This window comes from Engraulis encrasicolus, chromosome 13 (assembly GCF_034702125.1).
Source record: "Engraulis encrasicolus isolate BLACKSEA-1 chromosome 13, IST_EnEncr_1.0, whole genome shotgun sequence".
Taxonomy (NCBI): domain Eukaryota; kingdom Metazoa; phylum Chordata; class Actinopteri; order Clupeiformes; family Engraulidae; genus Engraulis; species Engraulis encrasicolus.
In genome coordinates this window covers 23,924,732-23,939,552 of record NC_085869.1, presented here as the reverse complement: position 1 = coordinate 23,939,552, position 14,821 = coordinate 23,924,732, and the positions used below count along the sequence as shown (strand labels likewise).

At 43.7% G+C, this 14,821-nt stretch overlaps 3 protein-coding genes across 5 annotated transcripts in view; 1 reads left to right on the top strand and 2 right to left on the bottom strand.

Moving 5' to 3' along the window:
- mcm3ap (minichromosome maintenance complex component 3 associated protein) overlaps positions 1-7,601 on the bottom strand; it is a 22,488-nt gene extending 14,887 nt beyond the window's left edge. Inside the window, exons 1-11 of one of the 3 annotated variants that reach the window (XM_063213493.1) lie at positions 7,538-7,601; positions 5,577-7,251; positions 5,115-5,362; positions 4,918-4,999; positions 4,317-4,458; positions 3,867-4,084; positions 3,528-3,667; positions 2,996-3,193; positions 2,153-2,421; positions 1,257-1,419; positions 1,006-1,166 (exon numbers count right to left, since the gene is read on the bottom strand). In XM_063213493.1, coding sequence (XP_063069563.1) covers positions 1,006-1,166; positions 1,257-1,419; positions 2,153-2,421; positions 2,996-3,193; positions 3,528-3,667; positions 3,867-4,084; positions 4,317-4,458; positions 4,918-4,999; positions 5,115-5,362; positions 5,577-7,140 — 3,185 coding nt within the window. In that variant the 5' untranslated portion in view covers positions 7,141-7,251; positions 7,538-7,601. Of the gene's footprint in view, positions 1-1,005; positions 1,167-1,256; positions 1,420-2,152; positions 2,422-2,995; positions 3,194-3,527; positions 3,668-3,866; positions 4,085-4,316; positions 4,459-4,917; positions 5,000-5,114; positions 5,363-5,576 lie in introns of all 3 variants that reach the window. The other 2 variants (XM_063213494.1, XM_063213492.1) reach the window with 2 other exon arrangements.
- Positions 7,589-11,791, top strand: LOC134460891 (endoribonuclease YbeY-like). Its single transcript, XM_063213502.1, has 4 exons — positions 7,589-8,280; positions 8,386-8,517; positions 10,874-10,942; positions 11,470-11,791. Exons 1-4 carry the CDS (start codon positions 8,071-8,073, stop codon positions 11,563-11,565), a joined length of 507 nt encoding a protein of 168 aa, XP_063069572.1. The 5' UTR covers positions 7,589-8,070; the 3' UTR covers positions 11,566-11,791.
- The window catches only part of usp37 (ubiquitin specific peptidase 37), a 15,884-nt gene continuing 12,852 nt past the window's right edge, over positions 11,790-14,821 (bottom strand). The window contains exons 20-24 of the mRNA XM_063213497.1: positions 14,742-14,802; positions 14,192-14,307; positions 13,706-13,775; positions 13,403-13,541; positions 11,790-12,800 (exon numbers count right to left, since the gene is read on the bottom strand). Of these exons, the coding sequence (XP_063069567.1) occupies positions 12,716-12,800; positions 13,403-13,541; positions 13,706-13,775; positions 14,192-14,307; positions 14,742-14,802 (471 nt within the window). The 3' untranslated portion in view covers positions 11,790-12,715. The remainder of the gene's footprint in view (positions 12,801-13,402; positions 13,542-13,705; positions 13,776-14,191; positions 14,308-14,741; positions 14,803-14,821) is intronic.

Below are 14,821 nucleotides of genomic sequence, written 5' to 3'. Positions count from 1 at the left end.
CCCCACATTGCTCCAGGGCCTGTAACCAATACCCTGACAAATAATAACTGTAAGTCGCTTTGAATAAATGAAAGCTAAATGTAGTGTAATGTAATGTAATATTGAAATACATTTCTGTCATCAGTGACGTCATGACGAGGCCACAAGCAGGCAAGGGAGCAAGGGTGTTAGAAACAAGCCATTTGTTCTTTAAATGTGGCCCTTTTTTCCAGTACTCAGCATTCAAGTAGTAGAGTCAAGACTTGTGGTTGGTATATGCGATCTAGAAAGTGTATTGATATAATTGCAATTTGAACCCAGGAGTTGTGGAAGCCCATGTGGGAAACTCCCACTGTCATTGTGACACAGTACTCCTTAGCACACAGTGCTCACTGCACACAACGAAATTGCATTTATACCACACCCGTGTAAAAGAGCAGTCCCAAACAGCACCCCAAGAGAGCAGTGTGGCGGGACTATACCATGCTCAGGATACCTCAGTCATGGAGGAGGATGGGGCAGAACACTGGTTAATTACTCCCCCAGCCAACCTGGCGGGTCGGGAATCGAACCAACAACCTTTGGGCTACAACGTTACCGCTTACCCATGTCTGCCCTCAAAATTGTGTACTGCTGATGTTAATCGTAAGGGGTTTGAGTATTCATAAAAACATCAAAATGATATGTATTAATAATGATTAGAGATGCACCGGATCCAAGATCCGGTTCCGGATCCGGCAGGATAATAGGGTTTTTCACAGGATCCGGATCCGGTAGCCGAGGCTTTTCAGTCAAAATAGTTTGAGCCAACGTGATAAAAAGGGCCCACGTGTGTGAGTAGGCTATGTGTTTCAACCCTTTCGTAGGATCCGGTATCCGGTTCCGGATCCGGCAGGATCTTAAGCAGTGGATCCGGTATCCGACAGGATCCTAAAAATCAGGATCCGGTGCATCTCTAATAATGATCTGCAACTACACTTGAGATGTTGTGTTATTGTACGCATTTCAAGTGAATAAGATTTTGACCTTTCGTTCATGGCCAGGCCATAGTGCTGGATGAAGCTTGCGGCCTCGTCTGTGTTGCGGAACATCAGCATTCGGACCAGGTTCTCAATGGGGAACGCTGTGGATCTATGAGAGCCAATGGTGTAAGCCACGTTGAGGGCTCTTAGCGCTTCTCCTCTGACCTATGGAAACAGATGGCAAAGATGAAAGACCAACTACAAATGTCGAAACAATTATTTTCAGAAAATATAAAACTTCAGTTTCTATGTTACCTGATTGAAGTATCTGTGCAGTATGCAGCTGGACAGGTATGAGGCCGACTTGACCAGTTTGAAGAACCTGACAAAGTTGTTGCTGTTGTGCGCAGCGAAGGCTTGCACGGCAAACTTCACCTCGGGAGAGTTGCGCACCTCCTCACGAAACTGCTGCACCTCTCTGCAGTGCATTAGAGTAGAGTAGAGTAGAGTAGAATACAGTAGAGTAGAGTAAAGAAGAGTAGAGTAGAGTACTTTTATTAATCACGAGGGAAATGAAGGTGTCTGACAGCTTATATAGATACATACTTGATAGACCTATTTTAATATTTATTTTTCTTCAAAATGCTACTATTACTATGTCAGAACGCTATAAAGGACTTTTAGAAAAAGCACAACAAATACCTCCTCTTAATGCATGTTCTCTACAAGTCTTCTGTTGTCCAGTCTTGCACTTTAAATGTCTGTATGAGCACTGTCTATGTCCATACTGTCTTATGTCCATGTATGAGTACTGTCTATGTCTATACTGTCTATGTCCTTACCTAGATTAGTCTATGTCTGCATGGGAAAGCAAGAAATGTAATTTCAAATTCATTGTATGAACAGTGCATGCAAAGAAATTGACAATAAAACAAACTTGAACTTAAACTTGCTGTAGATGCAAGATGTACACACAAATATCTAATACACATAATTGCACATTGCTGTAAACATGTAGCATTACATCAGTTAAGTTAATGAATATCTTCCCAACATCCTTCACTGATGAAGACTGCTGAGGTCGAAACGTAATCCAGCCATGAAATAATGAAATACAACAAAAAGGATTTTAAGTGTGCGGACTTCTCACTTTGAAAACTATGTAATGTAAAAGGAACAAAAACCAAACCCTGGTGTCACTCATGACTGACCTGAGGATGTCCCCGTCGTTCATCTTGAGCAGGACGTTGTACTGGCGGAACTCTGCCTCGTTGGGGCAGTACACACCCCGCGTGGCCAGGTCCTGGTACATCTCCTTCAGGCTCTGCAGGCACTTGGTCATGTTCTCGTTGTTGATCTTGGCGTCGAACGCCATCATGTGCTCCTGGCACAAGTGGTGGGCGCAGTGGATGTGGAAGCGCGTGCACTTCTCCATCAGGGAGACGGTGTCCGGGTCACACAGGTGCTGCTGGGTAATATCCTGAGAGACACGGACAAAGAAATAATTAGGGAATGCCCCTTTTTAAGGAAAGCGCTATGAGTTTAGTTTATTTGGTTTATTTCAACAGGGCCCATGTGCATAGTACATCAGTTACAAGAGTAACAAGTCTGACAGGCGGACAAAGATGAGTCCGTCTATGCACTGCCGCCTTGTGGGCACAGGAGGGCATAACAATTTCAAGAGAGTTTCAGACGGACAGACCGATGGACGGACATACCCTCTTATAGAGATGCTAGGACGCATCTAAAAAGATGACCTGCATCAGATTATATCTTACAAGCTAATTTCCATCAACATGTCCAAATTATTAATCCAATGTGAAAACAAATTTGAGGAAATATTTCCTCTTATAAGGTTATTACTCATATTAATGTTATATTACAGTCCTATATCTCTTGTTATTACTCATTTGACCTGTAAGAATTGTGTTCACAGGTGGAAGATAGACACAGAGGCAGAGATACCACAAAACAAATAGGTTGCTGCTCTCATTTTAGCAATTAACATAAAAAAACAAGCTGATTCAAAATGCATTTCATTCAACAACACCAACCTTTCGGATTCCCCTGGTCCGGTTCCAGACAAAGTCGTACCAGTCGGCGTGATTTCCTTCTCCCTGGTCCATGACCTGCGTGACCAGGTAGTCCATGGTCATCTTCAAAACAGGAAGTGGACGCAGCTCATGGGGGAGGGGCTCCTCCTGGTCAGCTGATGACCTGCTGTACTCTTTGATGGCTGCACAGTGGTCCACCTGAAACAACACGCATATACTTAAGACAGGCTCAAACTACATGACTTTAACACCGTGTTCAATTGTGGTCTTGGTTGAGATGTGCCGCACACATGAAGTCACAACTGTCCATCTTTGTGACACAGTACTCCTTAGCACACAACAAAATTGCATTTATGCCACACCCGTGTAAAACCCGTGCCCAACTTTTCCTTTTTGACCCAATAAGACTTAAAACAGTCAGTGTTCTGCACCATCCTATCCTTAGTTCCAAACCACTGACCATGGGAACCCTATAAACTGCAGGAAAACTGTCCTGGTATTCCAACCAACCAACATGTCAGATGCCACCAACCTTCTCAGTCTCTGGAACCACTTCATAGGAGCTGAGCTGGTTTCGTGTCTCCCTCATGTAGCGCTCCTTCTCAGGACACATGTCAGGACAAGTCCCCACAAACACCTTGGACATATCCAAATCAGTTCTCTTACTGCGACCTGTCAATGAAGAAAGGAACAAAAAAAATCAACAAAATATGCATGAGAATATTTCTTCTCTGCACGTCAATTCATAACAATTCAAAAGGTCATAAGTGGCAAGTTGCACTAGGAGCTGGGATTTATCATTGGTCCTGATGAGAAAAGCAACAGTAGAAGTAGCCACATTTGCTGTATTTAATAAATGGTCTCAGGTTACCTTGTCTAAGAATCTTGTCCCTCTGCTCCAGGAGTCTGTACTTCTCCTCGGCCGTCTCTGCCACAGTGCCGATGAGGTGCAGCAGGGAGGAGGGCAGGCTGCTGCTGCTGCTGCTGCTGCTGGAGCGCTCGGAACTCAGGCCCTCCCCAGAGGACTCCTGCTGGGACTCAGTGTCAAACTGCAGTGCTTTGGCTATCGAGGTCTTCTTCATTGGAGACCTGAAGAATACATCAACATCACATTGTATATCATATGACTAGTACATCTATTTTAAATAAATAAATGAATATTGACGTTTTCCTGTAATGAATATAAAATGGATGACTTAAAAACTGAGAATAGGTTACTTAAAAACTGACATTTGAAAACAGACCGGTATGTAAATGTTAAATTCTGAATAGTTTTTTTTATTAGTTCTACATAAAGACTTTAGAAGATCTCTTCACATACCCTTTGCTGATAGTGACGGTGCTGGAGACAGCTGGTCTCGGTAGAGGTCGTCTGAGTGGCGAGGCCTGAAAACCTTTCTGTCTCACCTCTGGCTCAGCCGGGCTTTCTCCCTCTATTGACCCAACACCCTTCTCCGCTGGACCTGTGGAAAGGATTAATAACCACAGTCATTACTGAAATGTCTTAAATACTTACAGCAGTGGTTCCCAACCTTTTTCTTCAGGGACCCATATTTTTACCATTGTAAGCTTTGGTGAACCTGCGCCCGCATGAGGGGAGTCACGTGATATGCTCTCTTTCCTACGAAAACTCATTTAAGTTATCATTATATTCCTCAATTTGTCTTTGTTCAAACACAGAATAAATGTTTAATGTAGCCCTTAAAAATAGTGTTGCTTCTATGCATTTGTCATTTGTTCAACATGGGCTACATATGGTATTAAAATGAAACCCCTTAAAATCAAGAGGGCTTTGCGACCCCCCGTGGATCTTTGGTGACCCATAGGTTGGGTCATGACCCATAGGTTGGGAACCACTGACTTACAGTACAGTCCAAAATTTTGACTTTGTCTTCTGTCAGGAATTCTACAGTGTGACTTACTTTGCTTCTTCCGCTGATAGAATATGGTCAGTTCATTTCCTTGTAAAATCTTGCCCCTTTTCTTTGCTTTTGCTGCCGAGGCCTGACCAAAACACACACAAGGACAAACACGTAAGATGAAAGTCTGACCTAAGTCCTAATGTAACAGTTAAGTATGTTTTTTGCTTTATTCTTTTTTGGCAAAAAGGTGAACTCACGTGGTCTTGGAAGTGCACGATGGCCAAATTCTTTGGAGGCCGGCAGTACACTCTTCGCACTTTGCCAAAACGGTTGAAGTGCTTTTCGATGACGTCCTTGCGATTCAAATTCGGGGGGACACCCTTGCACTGGAGCACAGTCAGATCGGTGGGGGAGATGCCCCCAATGCTGTCGGCGCTATCCTGACGCTGCTGCCGCTTTGCAGCTTTGGGGGTCTCGGGCTCAGGCTGCACAGCGTCAAGGGAAGCTGAAAGACAAGTCACATTTTTATTAGAGTAGAGTAGAGTAACTTTATTAATCCCCAGGGGGAAATTCAGGAAACTTAAGTCAAAAGTCAAAGTGCGCTTTTATTGGCAAATATCTACAGACGTTCAGAAATGATGTTTCACAAACATCTTAGGTTATCAAAAAGTGGGAAATGCTAAGCAAGTTAAGGGAGGGGAGAAAAAGACCACACTCACCCAGATCTTCTGCCTTTTCCAGAACTTCCCGAGTTGGTGCCTGCGATCTGGGAGGAGGAACTACCACACGTGCGGCTGGGGGCTCCGGCCTCTGCGTCTGCCCCTGTCCCCAGTCTGGGGCTGGCTCATCCTCCTTTGCTTCCCTCTTGACAGCCGTCACAGAGGACCTCAGTACGCCGCGCATGGCGTTTGAGAAGAGCCCTCCAGCCATGGCGCGGTTTCTCGTAATTGGACGTTTGGCTGGCTGCCTCGTCACGCCTGCCCCTGGGTCATCCGCCTCCACCTTGGCAGTCTTCCCCTGAGAAGCAGCAGGGTCATCGGGCTCCTCCTTGCGTTTCATTCCTTTGCCAAAGCTGACAAACGCAGAGCTTTCCCCGGTGGCTTCATCCGTGCCTTGGCTGGCCTCTGTGCTTGTTGTTGTGGCCTCGGACTTTGCCTTGGGCTCTCCAAATGCAGACGGCCTGGGCATCCCAAACGTGAACTTTTCGGATGATTCGCCCTGTGGCTGTAGGGCTTTGGAGGTGAACGAAAAGGACGACGGGCTGCTGGGAACTGCCGTTGGCTGAGCCAAGCTGGTGGTGGTGCTGCTGCTGCTGCTGCTCGATGGTGCGGCGGGCTGCGAGAAGAAAAACTTGACGTTGCCCACGGAGCTACTACTACTGCTGCTGCTGCTGCTGGTTGGAGGTGCATCGCTTTGGGGGGCACTGGTGGCCGCTTGACCAGTGATGGACGCTGCTGTGGTCGGCCGGGCAAAACTGAAGCCCAGTCCTGTTTGGGCACTTGGGAATCCACTACTGGGCGGTCCACTGCTGTCCATGTTGGTAGACATGCCAAAGGGTTCAGAGGATGGTTGAGTGTTCGCAGGCTCTGGGCTTGAACTGAAGATGGGCTTGAAAACGGCTTCAGTGGATGGTTTGAAGCCAAATTCAGGCACACCAAAACCAGGCTTCTGAGCAACATTCTGGACATTCAAGGAGGGGGTGGAGGTCACTGTAGGTTGTGGAAAGGCAGATGGCTGGCTTAAGGTGGGCTTGGTACCGAAACTGATGGGCTGGGTTCCAGAGGCCGCAGCAGAAGAACTTGTTCCTCCCTGTAGTCCAAAACCAGATGTCTGCTGACCAAATCCACCAGTCTGCCCGAACGCAGGGGTTTGTCCAAAGGCAGATGGCTGTGTAAACATCCCCTGACTCTGGCCAGAGGCTTGGGCAAAGGGGGGCGGTGCACCAAATCCAGTGGTGCTTTGTCCAAGAGCTGTCTGTCCAAAGGCTGGAGGCTGTGTGGTGTTTTGATTTAGACCACCACCTTGACCAAATGACGGATTCTGGCCAAATACAGAGGACTGTCCGAATACAGAAGAAGTCTGTCCGGAGGTCTGCCCAAAGGCTGTTGGCTGGCTAAATGCAGACGGCTGGCCAAACGTGGACGTTTGTCCAAAGCCAGCATTCTGTTGTGTATTTATTGGGTTCTGCTGTGTAAAAGACTGGAATATACCTCCACTACGATTGGCATTATTTGGGGCCTGAAAGGCACCCTGTTGGCTCCCAAAAAAGTTGGATGGATTCATTGTCGTAATTTGACAACTAAGACTCGTCTTTTGATATGAAAAAAAATGTAACTCATAACACCATACTAAAAAAAGTGCAGTCCCTCAACTGGCCATCGCATCAAAAAGAACCTGCAATGTGAGGGGGTAGTAACATACTATACTTTATGAAATTGTAGAAACACGCGGAGCGAACATGGTCATGCTAAAAACAACAACGTACAAGATATGAAAGTGTAGAATGGACAATAAATCACGTTACAAGCCACGAAGAGCATGCTAATCAGTTACACTAGGCTAACTATACACAAAACTATGGAATGGCGAAGAATGGCTGTAATTGAATTGATTAAAATTGTTACAAAGCATGCTGCTGAAACTAATTTAAAAACATAAAAACGTTGGCCTAACTACATACCCATTTCCAAACATTTTCCTTACTGTGGAGGGAACTAATCTCATCTGCTGGCGTGAGCCCGCTACGACGAAAACAAGTGTATTTCCGTTTCCTGTCCGTCTTGTTTAGAATCACGGAAAATACATTTTTTCACCGGTCAAGGTCCGTCAGTACATGAAGACAAACTCGGTATTGTACCATCCAAGACAGACATTAAATTACATGTAGCATGGGATCGTGTGGACACTGTCACATGCTATGAATGCATAGTTTTGAGACAGTAGTCTTTGGCGTAATGTTAGAAAATATGCCATCGGACACTGCATAGCCACATCGCTAACTACAGGTAATGTTAGCCACTAAAGCTAATGAATGTCAGATTCAATTCCAAGGCACTGGGGCACGGAAGTTGTTCAGTAAACACTAGTAATGTGCCCGCATTGTCATTCAGTAAAATCGATTCACGCCGTCTAATAATATCCATTCCTTTCTGTGAATCATTCATTCATATATCGATTCTTGTGGAAGACTAACGTCTCTGGTCATCTGTCGCCATGGGTGTAGTTATTCGCAACCTCCAGCACGTGGTGCCTGTGCGCCGAGCAAGACTACGGAAAGATGTGGAAACGTTAAGACACATTCTAGGCATCCAGAAATTTGATTTAGGTTTGATATGCGTCGACAACTGTAAAATGCAAAGGATTAATAGCATATACAGGAAAAAGAACGCAGCAACGGATGTTTTATCGTTCCCCTTCTACGAGGTAAGACACATTGTCCTTTCTCATGTATTGTGTAGTCTAGACTGTCACTGTCTATTAACAACTGTCACTAGTCAACCACATCACATGCATGTCGTCTGCTTGCAGGATCTGAGGCCTGGGAAAGTCCCTTGTGGCTTCCACAGAGACGACCTCAATCTTGGCGACATATTTCTTGGAGTGGAGTATGTGATGCAACAGTGTAGAAGGACTTCTCAAGATTTTCATAGCACGTTAACAGTAAGTACTTAACATTCCTAAGTTAAAGGAGCACTCCTGCCAATTTCAATATGCTGTTGTATTGCAATGCTCACGCAACCCTTGACTTACCCGGTGATGGTACATTTTTTGGCTCAGCCCTTTCCTATATGTCGAGCCATTCTAATGGGGGCAGCTTTTGTTTACATTTTAAGAAGTCTTAAAATAAGCCTATTCCAAATATTTTCCCAAAAGGTAGTTGTCTGCTGATGGTACATAACCTTCGGGACATTTTTGGGAATAAATCAAGATGTTTTTTGACATGTAAACAAACACCTGCCCCCATTACAATGACCAGGATCTCTGAAATGGCAGAAGAAGAAAAAATCTCAGGTACTAACTAGAAATGCATTCTCACAGAAAATGCTGGAAGCGGGCTTGCCTTTTGGGGCAGAGATGAAACAAAGTACTATTGAGAAAACAAAGCTAGAAGAAATCTTGGAAAAACTCCATCCACCCAGTCAGAAGTTATGGGCCAAACAATTCAGCCATCTTGGATTCAGCCATCTTGAAAGTGTTGTAGCTCTGCGTTTTGGGGATATACTAAATGACATACATGGTATTTTAAGTTGGCTAAGGAACACTGCATATGATATAATTTTGAAAATCAACATGGCTTCGAGCGGGATTAGAACTCACAACCTCCATATCTGTAATCCAACCCCTTTGCCATTGATATTAAATGACATACAATACATGATATTTGAAGTTGGCTAAGGAACACTGCATATGATATCATTTTGAATTTCAACATGGCTTCGACTGGGGTTCGAACCTCCAACCCCCATATCCCTAATTCAGCACATTTGCCATTCATACTAAATGACATACATGGCATTTTAAGTTGGCCAAGGAACACTGCATATGATATAATTTTGAAAATCAACATGGCTTTGACTGGGATTCGAACCCCCAACCTCCATATCTGTAATCCAGCACATTTGCCATGCATACTAAATGACATACATGGCATTTTAAGTTGGCCAAGGAACACTGCATATGATATAATTTTGAAAATCAACATGGCTTTGACTGGGTTTCGAACCCCCAACCTCAATATCTGTAATTCAGCACATTTGCCATCCATACTAAATGATATACATGGCATTTTAAGTCGGCCAAGGAACGCTGCATATGATATAATTTAATGTAGAAAATCAACATGGCTTCGGGTGGGATTCGAACCCTCAACCTCCATATCTCTAATGCAGCGGCATGCATTACCACTAAGCCAAGCAGCTAATTGTCATGCATAGTCCAGCAAGACTATATTACATTGCATTGCAGAGCTGAACAATAGACTTCTAGAATGGTTGCTCGCACCTGCTCGTTAAGAATAGAATCTTGAGACAGTGACAGTTGAAATGGAACCCTTCACTGGCTGCACCTGTTGTGATTGACTGAAAGACAGTTAGTATTGAGCTCTAAACTGGGGAGAAAATGAGAATGAGTTTTTTGTCTTTACAACATCGTTGTAAAAAAACTAAAAGGAGTTGGCACGTGTCCTTTTCACAGATCGGAGTCATGCTTGTGACCTCTCTAACAGTCTTTGAATGAAGTTTATAGGTTAAATTTTTCAGGCACAAATGGACCTCCGTGTGGGACATGCGCTGATCTCTTGAAAAATGCACTTTTCGAAAGACTGGGATTCTCCATAGACCCAGGCCTGTTTTTTTTTACAAACCTGCCATTTAAAAAGTATTGGGAGTTGGGAGATGAAACTTTCACAATTTGGAGACATCCCATAGAGCTCGCTAACAACGCGTCAACTAAACTTCTAGGTGAAAGTGTTGATGTTTTATGACCGAAAAAGCCTCCTACACTCTAATCTCTAGAGTGGCGGAACTGTCGTTCATGAAGGTTCCACCATGGTTTTGAATGGGGACCCAGGCTTTCACTAAATCGCCAAAAACGGGAAAACGACAAGAGACACGGAGAAGCCTATAACTGTACGCGATCTCCAAGCCGAGCCGGTCGTTTTAGTGTTTGAACGGTGTCTCTATCTCGAAAGGCCTAGGAGGAGATCCATTTTCTATTTTTACTGCCCCTGCACAAGACCAATAATAATAAAACAGGACTTAGAGATTACTATAAACGGGCCTTGCTCTGCAAGGGCCATGCTCTGCATGGTCCTTGCTCCGCAAGCCCGCTTAATAAACGGGCCTTGCTCTGCAAGGGCCATGCTCTGCATGGTCCTTGCTCCGCAAGCCCGCTTAACAAGTCCATGGTAGTGTGAGCATTACAACTGCATGTTGAAATTGCTTTAACACTCACTGAATATTATGCATTATGCTGTTGCAGCATTTCTTTGTTAACCTTTCAAAATGCTTTTCCACAGGTGGTTACTACTCATGGGATTTGTCATTTACTTGGGTACCGACACGAGACAGACGAAGAATGGAAAGAGGTACAGTATTTATTTAGCTGTTGGTAGTTAATTACTGTGCAAGCCAGAATTTGCAGCCATCCTCATAAAACCAAATTGAAACCAGCCTGGTGCTCTGCAGTTTTTTATTGTCAATTTCACTTCCCACCTCCAAGGCATCCCTAACAGTGGTTCTCAAACTTTTTCTGTGAAGTACCACCCTAGAAAATATTGATCTCTCCAAGTACTACCACCTTGACAACCAACATGAGAATATCGCAGTAAAGGCCTTCCAGTTTGTTTTTAGAAGCCTTCCAGTTTGTTTTTAGAATTCTTGCTTGCCTAGTATTATTCTGCATTATGTTTTCAGATTAATACAAATCAGCCTTCAAATCAATGCACAAAAAATGAATTCTTCCAAGTAACACCAGAGATGTCTCAAGTACCACCAGTGGTACACGTACCAGTTTGAGCACCACTGAGTTAGAAGAACTAAGCTTATTGTCGCTTTCCACATGAAGCTCATCATTGCAACATGTTAAAAAGCCCTTTCTAACCTTCATTTTCAGATGTTCCAAAGAGAAAGCTACATCTTGACGGAATTCAATAGATTGACCGGGAGTCGGCTAGAACCTCTTTCAAAGAAGTGCTCCGAACATCATTGAAGTTTCACAAGATGAACATCGCCTCACTCGAAGTGTGGACCATGAAGTCTGAACCCTAATGTTGTTGAGAGAGACTTGATATGCTACTGCACTACTTTTATTTTGTACCTCTACGTCAGACTTGAACCATCGATGTTTGTCCAGTGCAACATGGCATCAGGACCGTGAGGACCGTGCCAAACATGCTTTATGCTGCTGAATGGATAATTAAACACAAAAGGACATATCATTTATTTATTTATTTAAATGCATTTGAAGGGGGCTAAAAGCTGGGTAACTCAACAGAGCTTATATATCATGTGGCTGTACACTGTATGAACACACATCAACCATCCCGTAACACAGAACAGGTAGCTAAATATCAAAAGAAACTGTAAAGCAGTTGAAAGATGGGATTACTGGCCCTCAGTTCAAACATTAGACACGGCAGAAACACATTATCTACATCACACTCACAGTCCATGAAATCTGTAAACCGTGAAATATAGGTTCGTAAAAGCTCTGGTATTTTCAAACGTAACAGGCATGATAATTGATCTTGAGTGTGTGTATATATATTTTTTATACATGTGTATATAAAAGACAAGCTATATTCATTTAGCTGATAAAATTATACATATAAAACAAGAATAGAAAGTGTCACGGTAAAGCTGAGGACGATTAACCCAACCCATCCATCTTTAGCACAAAGAGACACCGGCAGGCCAAATAAATATTGCACCATGATTTTATCTGCATATAGTAAATAAGCCTTGGGGGGGAAAAAAGAAAGTGCCCAGAGTTGGCGAAAGTGGACGGGTAATCAGTAGTACAAAGGAGAGGCTGCAGGCATTACCACCTGCTAACACATAGGGAGCCTGAATCACGCCCCTCCATGGGGTCAAACATTCAAGAAACAGTCAATGGAGAGACCTTTTCTGGACACGTTTCTTGTCAGTGTCGTTGCTAACCAGTTAGCAACTTAGAAAATTGCCAATGGGAAATTGCGTTGCTAACCGAGTTAGCAACGTCAATGTCGAGAAACGCAATCCTGGACTCCCAGTCGTTGTTTTTTTAATCTTTGTCCCAATGGAGCATGGAGGCACCTCACAGAAAGGGGTACGGGTAAGGTGAGGAGAGCTGGCCAGTCGGTACACGAAGGTCATCGTCCTCAGAGAGGCTGCAGTACCGTACGGCTGGCCTCACTGCTGCCCCCTCCTGTCCTCTCCAGCTCTCCAAGCTCCTCAAACACGTCCCTAAAAATAAACAACAAAAATTAGCAAGGAGACAAGGTCAGCCACAAGTGCTTCACGAAACAACTCAGGGATCCTGAGAAGGCTTGGAAGTATTACAGGAACCTGGTTTGGCCAAGTCACTAAAATATTTTGGGATTTCAGATCACAAATGGAAGAAATGACAATAGTAGCTCTGCCATACAGACAGGAGCACTGGTGATCCAACTTCCTTTTTGACTGGAAAACCACAATTCCATTGTACAATAGCTTAGACATGACCAAGTCTTAAAGAGATTAAGACCCAAATCATTATCGTTTTGGTAACAGCAAGCTTATGCATGAAGTGGTTGAATCATGGTCTTTGGTCATGCATACCATGTTCTGTATCTGTAAAAATCAGCCATCTTCATTTTTATTTTGAATCATGTGCCTAGATGCCGTAAAATCAGCCTGCATTAGGACTATTTTGTGACGACTGTTTTGACCAATGGTTACCATGGTTACTAATGGTATCGCAATGAACCGGTACACACCGAACTGAAGATGGCTTTTTACAGTCATTTAGTGCAGCTAAGCTCAACCATTTGTTTTAGCTGGCTTTCCAGACCCCAACCACAACTCACTTATGCATGTAGAAAAAGATATAGCCACTGCGGTCACGGTCCCTCTGCACGGTGGACTCTTGCGTGCGAGACACATCCATGTCATTATAAGTCAGCCAGGACTGCTTCTTCATGTCATAGACGTCACTGATGTAGTGGCCTTTGGGAGTGCAGAAAAAGAAACGTCAACATTGATAAAAACACACAAACATCAATTTAAATTATTATAAGCTTGTGTTTGGCATTTATTCACTCCTTATGTCACATATTGATGTCAACAGCAACACTTGATAACCCAGTTCACCCCGTATGTACCCTACTTACCTGAAGATGAGCTACTGCCGATGTGGCTGACCACACTGATCAGTCTGAAAGAGTTGGCCAAATCTCCACTCTGAAAGAGGAAGAGGAGAAATAATAAAAACACTGAAACATGCATCAATTACACCAGTGTTTCCCAACCTCCAAACACTGACTTGAACACCCAAACATCCTGCCTTATCTAAGAAACGCTGACTTTATTTACAGAAATTCCCTCGCGAACTACCAGTGGTCCACAGGCCACACCTCCACTGCCCTAGTAGTACCTGTATCCCTGGGATGTATACTAAAAAGCTGGTTCAGTAGTAAACCAGTTTAAGTTAACCTTGTGGTTGAGGTAAGTCATCTAATAGAAGAGCCTGGAGTCCTTATTTTCTTACCTAAATGACGCTTGCAAGGCACCTCTATTAGCAGGATCACCACTTCCTGTGGGTTAACTAAGCCTGGTTTATCACTTCACCATGTTCAAGATGGCCATGGGTCCCTCACCTCAGCGTTCCTCTTCAGGTCCTCAGCTTCAGCCTCGGTGTACTCCATATCCAGCACGTCCTCGTTCCCAGAGTCGTCATCAGAACACAGCAGTTCAGGGAGGGAGTTGTTGAACTCTAAAGAGGGGAAGAGATGAGAAACAATTATATGCTACACCTGTGCTGCAACATTTTGTGCAATGTTGCCAGGCAACATGATTGGCTATTCCTTTTCTGATGGAATGGTTCAAGAGAGTTGTCTTCCACTAATCCAAACCCAGTTGAAATGTTACTGAATCGTATATTATATTACATTATATTATATTATATTTGTATTGCTCAATAAGTTGCCCTGTGCATCATTACAAGAAATTTGGTTAAAAATAATAATAATAAAACTAGTGTTTGGATGTTCAAGACACCATCAGCATAGTACCCCCTCTTGAGGTAAAACTCAAAGAGGTACAGAATTTGCTATAAAGTCAGCAAAGTTTCTCTAATCTCAAGACCAAAAAGCGTTGTCAAGTGTGTATATTATAATGTCAAAAAAGACACAATTACTGAAAACAAACCTTGAAGACTAAGCTCTGTGGCTCTCTTCAGATCATCATCCTCCCTCATCTCCCGAGCCTCCTGTAAAGAATCATATCCA

What these genes read in the sequence shown, in the direction of transcription:
- LOC134460891 (XM_063213502.1), top strand. Translation starts at nt 8,071, where the DNA reads ATGGGTGTAGTTATTCGCAACCTCCAGCACGTGGTGCCTGTGCGCCGA. An exon ending in ATTTTCATAGCACGTTAACA is followed by an intron (nt 8,518 to 10,873) that starts GTAAGTACTTAA and finishes GCTTTTCCACAG; the next exon opens with GTGGTTACTACTCATGGGAT. An exon ending in CAGACGAAGAATGGAAAGAG is followed by an intron (nt 10,943 to 11,469) that starts GTACAGTATTTA and finishes CTTCATTTTCAG; the next exon opens with ATGTTCCAAAGAGAAAGCTA.